The following is a 7,414-nucleotide window of genomic DNA, read 5'->3' on the forward strand; positions in this document are numbered from 1 at the left end:
CCCTACGCCTCCGCTACATTTCAACTCGCTTTCAAACTCATCATCCCCTCCTACTAGACACGATGCATCACTTTGCTTTACACCCGACCGATGTCCTTCTCCGTCATACCCCTCTTTCGCTCCTATTTACCTTGTACCACTTCTCCTTACCACCTGACAGTCCTGACCATCTTTTCATCACAGACTACATCACTGACATGGCATCACCTTGCATTATTCCATCTTATGCACAGTAGTCCTCTTGTTTAACTGGGCTTCCCCTGTCTCCATCAGATCCGTAGTTGCCCCCGGATCAGAAGATAACACACATCTGTCTTGCTAACAAAACCCGTTCCTGTGACGTCTTGTGCACCTAATTACCATTCATTCCCATCCACCTTCAACTATGATTATGGTTAACGGCCATAATGACCAACCCTTCTCATACTATATAATATACGAGTCTGTTTGATCTGAAAATGCTCCGATATATTTATGATGATGTAAAATAAAATGTTGAAATAAAGTTTAATAAATCTATGAGTACCCATCCACAATTTTCCAATCCCCATCATTCCTTTACCCCACTTCTCGATATAAAGGGCGGTACCCTTTGGGCGGGAGCTAGTCGTCCACGACTAGCAAAAAAATCATTTTTTTCGGATACTTCGCTGGTTTCCAGCTTTTCCATTGGAGGCATTGTTTTCTCAGTGTCAAGTCCAGGCTGTGATTATTACGTATTTGTGGACGCAAGTACGGCAAGTCTCAGCAACGGGCGAGAGAGTGGGAGAGATTAAGGGTTTCACTCGAGTGGAGACTGCGTTACCGTACACATTAGTGTACATATTTTTGGAAGCTTAGCTTCATCATTCATTCATTCATTTCATCTTTTCATTTCGTTACACTGTTTTACTCATTACCTACCTTGTGACTTATGGCGTGCAACCTGTTATTGGACAACATTCTGGCTTACCACCTATAGCACCGGAACCTTCTTGCTCATCCGGGAAACCGCTTAGACGACGTTGCCATTCTCTGGAAAAGATTTCTAGCAGTCAGGGTTCATCAGCTCGTCAACGTTCTCCTGTTGCATCCACAAAACTACCACCCGCTAAACGTCAACATAAGCTAAGCGATGCCAGCTCTGAGGCATCCATGATCATTGACATTCAAGACGACCACCAGTTTCCAAACCTGCCTCCTCCTAGTCGACCAACCATCCATTCTTTCTTACTTCAAAACTTCGATCCTAAATTTTCAAATCCAAAGCTACTCTTAGTACAAATCACAAAATACATGCCGCGGGCGAACATAACTCAAATAGTCAAGACTAGGAATGGCATGATTTTTAAGACGCCGGATCCAGAGTTTCTCCGTACGACACGGAACAAATCAGTTTTGAGATCTTTGGCCCCAAATCAACGATGACAAAGCTTAGCGACCAACGCCCGAAACAGCCACCACCACCGAGGAAATCACCAACATTGTCTGTTGTTATACGCGGGGTGGATCAGAGCTATAGTGACGAGGAGGTCTTTGAAGAACTTAAACTGGAAGGGCACAATATCATAAAATGTATCCGTATCAAAAATGATCATGGGTTGAACTATATGGTGCGGGTTCTCACAAACTCTCAATAAACTATCGATGAGTTACTCACCCGTGGCGCCTATATCTATAACAACGCCATCGTGTTGAACCATCACGCACCTCCGCTCCTTTACCCATTCGCTGTGAACGGTGTCAGGTCTATGGTCAGCACTCTACTTCCCAATGTAAAAATCCGTTCAAATGTGGTTATTGTTCCGGCCCTCACAATACAAGAAGCTGTACAAATTTACAATGACCTCCAACTTGCTCCACATGTCAAGATCATTCTCACCCTACATACAGTTACAAATGCCTATCCAAACCAGCTCCTGAACCAACAAAGCCAGAGACTGTAGCACCATTACGCATACCGGACCAAATCCAACCACCCGCCAATCCAGCTTTACAGCAACCTGTAACTGTTCATCAGCTTCTCACATTTCTTACCTTCTCGCTACAAAATATCCATCCATCCCTTCGAGATCACATCGCCCAACAAATTCAAATCGCGGCTAAGGCAATTTTCCACGCCAATATCTATCCAACATATTCCGGCAATGTAGTCTATTATCACTCAAATGTACTCGAAACTGAGGTTTAATAGCTATCCTCTCACCATTCCCTGCATTATGGCGCTCTCCTTTTTGTTCTTAAACATCCGTTCTTTACCACAGCATAAGCCGCTTTTCGAAGCACTTTTACTCGAAGAAAAAATCCATGCCTTTATGCTTAATGAGACACATCTCACAGACAGATTGTCATGCCGCGTACCTCGCTTCCAACTATTACGCCAAGATAGCAGTTTTCCTGCTAGGCGAGCCAACGGGGGAGTAGCGATTGGGTTTTCACCTTCTATCCCATTTCGTAGTCACTCTCAGATTCTGCCTAATCTTCCAGAATACCTTATCACATCATTATATTATCAGGAATTGTATGTGACTGTAGCAACTATATACATCCGTCCTGGGCATGATATTCCGTTCAGCTTCTTTCAGTATATCTCCAATACCTTCCGCACCTACATAATTATGGCAGATGTGAATTTACATAGCCGGCCACATACGCAACGGGACCGTTTCCTCAACTACATCACCAGTCATACCACTGGAGTGACTTTGCCACTTCCAAAACCGACTCGTCCTTCGAGTCAGACTACTCCAGATATAGTTATTGTTTCGAACAACATATCACATCGTAGCTGTGTTAACGTTCTTGATCTCATTGGTAGCGATCATGCTCCAATCAAACTAAACATTCAGACTCGTGTAGCTACCACTTCTCAGTCTTCTTGTCCCCGTACTGTCTATCGTTACGATAAAGCAAATTGGACAGCTTACAGGTCGTATCTTCAGGATCATCTTCATCATTTACATCCACCAGCTACAGAATCAGAACTTTCTGAAACTTTGGATTCTTTAGTTAATGCTATCCATAACGCCACAGACGAATATATCCCTAAGTCAACAGTTTCGACTTTTCGATCCTCTTTACCTCCTCAATACTTACCACTGATCAAACGTTCCCGACAGTTTTATAGAGATTTTGCTGCCACTGGCAACCTTGACTCTCTTCATCATTACAGGCAATTGAAACGAACGGTGCACAACTATCTTAAGGCTTACAAATTACGATGCTGGGTCAAAGCTTGCAACAATCTCGGCTCACTTTCACATCCCACTCAGTATTGGAAAAGATTCCGACAGCTTACAGGTCAAAATACTCGTACAACATATCCTCTTATCGACAACAATACTCCGCTGCACACTGATACAGACAAGGCCAATGCATTTGCAAGATATCTCCAGGACATCTTTACGTCTCTCGCACCTGAAATACCACATCGTTCTCATCCAGTCGACAAACTCAATCTGGATTCTCCTCATCTACAGCCTAATGTTAATCACCCTCTGCCTGAAAACCATCCTCTTACTACACCGATCTCTATATCTGGCATCAATTCAGTTGTAGCTCACAGACGTAATACAGCCCCTGGGATGGATTCTATTACATATAGACACATTAAAGAAAGTCCGTACGTAGTATTATATCTGTTTTGTCACATCTTTACCTTTACCCTTCGCACTGGCTTTGTACCCGCTGACTGGAAAACTTCGAAAACTCTTATGTTTCTCAAACCACATAAACCTGTTGCTTCTGTTAGCTCATACCGTCCTATTCAACTAACATCGACCTTCAGTAAAATACTGGAACGCATCATTGTCAAACGTCTTCATTCATACCTGGCACATCACCACGTCATTCCACTCGAGCAAGCTGGTTTCAGACCTTCTTTCAGCATTAATGACCAATTGCTCCGCCTCTCAAATTCCATCTATACTCACTTTAACACAAGCAACCCGTCCAGCATGGTCCTGTTTGATCACGAGAAGGCTTTCGACAAGGTCTGGCATCCCGCTCTCATCAATAAACTCAAACAGCTCCGCCTGCCTATTGCTTACCTTAGATTCATCTTTAATTTTCTTAGCTGTCGATTGGCTTATGTCTGTATCAACACTAGTTTTTCATTTCCTATTTTTCTTCATTCTGGAGTTCCCCAAGGATCGGCTTTGTCGCCCTTACTATATATTCTATTCGTTTCCGACTTCCCAGCAATCCCAGATACTGTTAAGCTCTATCAGTATGCCGATGACACTGCACTTTTTGCGACGGGCAAAACAATTCATCAGCTTAACCTGGCTCTCCATTATGCTATCAATGCCTTTGTTGATTGGTGCTCCCACTGGAGACTGATAATAAACCCAGCAAAAACTCAATGTATTGTATTTCTTGCCCCGAAGCATCGTTCACGTGTACACCGCAACCCAACACTCTTAAACCTTTTTGTACAAGATGTACCTCTAAAACCTACTCGCAGTGTCAAATATCTAGGAGTAACCTTCGATCATCAACTAACCTGGAAAGCACATCTGAAAGATATCTCCAAGAAGGCGTACTCTCGCCTCAATCTTCTGAAAGGTCTTGCTGGAACTACCTGGGGACCCCATACTCATACACTTCTTAACACGTACAAAGTTTTCCTCCGCCCGATTCTGACGTTTGGATTTACAGCTTGGATATCTGCTCCGTCCACTTACTATGAGAAATTATGCATCTTGGAACGTCATGCCTTGCGAATTGCTTATCGTATCAAATTACCAAGTCCCACTCAAGATCTCTATCATAGACTTACATTTCCGCATATCTTATATCATTTAGAAACATTACGCACTAAATATATCACCCAGCGCCTGCACAACAATCATCCACTTCTTCAGCAAACTTTTGTCGATCATGCCCGAAGTACCTCCCCCGTTGCCGCTCTGTTCCCTCCGCTCTCATTACTATTCACTTTGTACCATTACACTCTACCTCCAGACCACCCTGACTCCGTCTACTACGAGCCATACACTACAGCCGCTCATCTACCTCACATATGGCCATCATATGCACTGTGACACCTTCTGTACTAACAGGGCTCCTCTGTCCTCATTGATGCCTAGCGCCGCCCCTAGGCGAGAAGATAATCAGCATTTGTTCAACTAACAGACCCTATGTGTTGTAGTGAGTTTCGCACTTCATTTCATCATTCCACATCATATCACTTACAGTTATGGTTTTCTGCAGTGTATGTATTTACCTTTCCTCATGATTATGGTTAAAAGCCATAATGACTATTAAAGTTTGAATAATAAAGTTTTCTGTACCTACCCATAGCCCAGCCATTGCTTCCTGAACAGCACAATATGCTAAACATCTCTTCCCCTACAGAGGGCGTAACCCTCTTCGGGTAGTAGCTAGCGTCGGCTAGCTGGCAAAAAAAAACATTTTTTTTCATATTTTCACTTAACCAAGAAGCCTAGCCTCTCTTGTGTTAGTTAATGTGCCAGCGAGGAGCAAGTATTGCAAAACGTACTTGTGAGCATAGCACACTTACGCACTTAGAGGATTGACGGAAGTTCTCACTTTCGGAGGGCAAGCTTGCTTTTTGAACATCATCTAATCCTCGTTGATCTCGCTTCTATTTTCATTATGGCTTCGGCCCTTGGCACTATTCTCATCATGACGGACCTTGGCAACGCTACCGGACCATTGTATCCCAATCAACAAATTCCTATTAATATCGGACCGAACGGACGTCAGAAAACTCAGCCCCGTCTTGTTACTAGCACTAAGGGAAACAATAATGCACAAACCGGGGACAACACTGATATCGCGGACAGCTTACCTAGAGATCAACGAACTCGCTCTAGATCACCACTCGGACGTGACTGTACCTCTGATCATCCAAAACGGCCACGCACTGGTACTGACGACAACCAGCAAACACATAACATGGATTGGGCTTTAAATACTAATGGATCAGATACCTCAACAACCTCTACTCCAGACATAATCTACAACTTCTTATTAACCGATTTTGACACCAAATACGATTCAGTACGTGCCGTATTTCAACAATTAGTCAAATTTGTACCACGACCTGATATCCGTGAAATTATCAAAACACGTAAAGGCATTATCATAAAATCAACCAGGTCTAATTTTGCGACGCATGTCCGGAATAAGGCCACTTTCGAAATCTTTGGGCCAAAAGCAAAACTCTCTGCCTTGACTCCTACCACAGGTAAAACACCTCCGCCTCCTAAACGTCCACCAATGTTATCGGTGGTAATACGCGGAGTAGAACCAGACCTGACAGACGAAGAAATATACGAGGAACTGCATCAAGAAGGGTTTCCTGTAAAACGTTGCATCCGAATAAAGAATAACTTAGGAGCAACCTACCTTGTACGAGTGCTTACAGACCAACCATAACTAATCGATCAACTTCTGTCTAAAGGAGCGTATATCTATCGCAGACGCTATAAGGTCGATCAATCCCGTACACCAGCACCTCTTCCATTGCGCTGTGAGCGATGCCAGCAGTATAACTCTCATCCCACGTCGGAATGCACTAACATCATTAAATGTGGCTATTGCTCCATGCAACATCCTACCAGGGAATTCCCTAATCAGAAGGCACCACCACAATGTAGTGCATGTCCTGAAAAACATCCAACATACAGCTACAAATGCAAAGCCAAACCACAACCTGAACCTTCAAAGCCGGAACTGGTTGCTCCTATCCGCTCCATTGATCCTCCGACTCCACCCGCCAACTCATTACTCCATCCAGTTACTGTTGAAGACTTACTACGCTTTCTAACCATTACTGTACAAAATATTCATCCGTTTCTTCGAACCCACATACTTACTCAAATCATTCACGCAGCTAAAATACTGTTTAATATTCAGCTTCATGCGACCTATTCTGGGCCCACAGTACACTTTCAAATCCAACCCCTTGAAGTTTATGTCTAATATGGCGAAATTCACCTCTAATTTTTTCTGTGTATTTATTATGGCTTACACCTTACTTTTTATGAACATCCGGTCATTACTGACTCATAAAGTTCTTTTCACGCAATTATTACAAGAAGAACGGATGTCAGCTTTTGCATTGAACGAAACATTCCTAGCTCCTTACTTGAATTGCTACATACCGAAATATACCATACTCCGTCACGATGCCCCTGCAGGGCCACGTCTTTATGGTGGCACGGCTATAGGTATCTCCAATCGCCTCCCATATTGATCCGTAACAGCACCTCATAAAATTAATCTTCCTGAATATAACATAACTACTATCTACTTTCGAGGCCGTACTGTCACCTTTGCTACGATCTATTTTCGTCCAGGAAAACAACTCAACTATGATTTCTTTCGCTTCATTGACTCTCACTCTACATAGCATTACATATTATGGCAGACAAATTTCCATAGTCGTACCCAGCGAGACAAACAG

General features: G+C 43.2%; 1 protein-coding gene across 1 annotated transcript; it reads left to right on the forward strand.

Annotated features, from left to right (window-relative positions):
• Positions 1 to 2,198: 2,198 nt before the first annotated feature.
• Positions 2,199 to 5,024, forward strand: LOC145671478 (uncharacterized). The gene is made up of 2 exons (XM_081740672.1): positions 2,199 to 3,546; positions 4,786 to 5,024. The coding sequence occupies exons 1-2, from the start codon at positions 2,199 to 2,201 to the stop codon at positions 5,022 to 5,024; spliced, it is 1,587 nt and encodes a 528-aa protein (XP_081596798.1).
• Positions 5,025 to 7,414: the final 2,390 nt, after the last annotated feature.

Source organism: Thermobia domestica, chromosome 15 (genome assembly GCF_964235325.1).
Source record: "Thermobia domestica chromosome 15, izTheDome1.hap1.1, whole genome shotgun sequence".
NCBI lineage: Eukaryota > Metazoa > Arthropoda > Insecta > Zygentoma > Lepismatidae > Thermobia > Thermobia domestica.

Bases quoted from the DNA above. Each gene is read 5' to 3' on its own strand.
- LOC145671478 (XM_081740672.1), top strand. From the start codon at position 2,199: ATGGCGCTCTCCTTTTTGTTCTTAAACATCCGTTCTTTACCACAGCAT. The intron at 3,547-4,785 runs GTAATACAGCCC...TATATCATTTAG, and splicing joins TTCAGTTGTAGCTCACAGAC to AAACATTACGCACTAAATAT.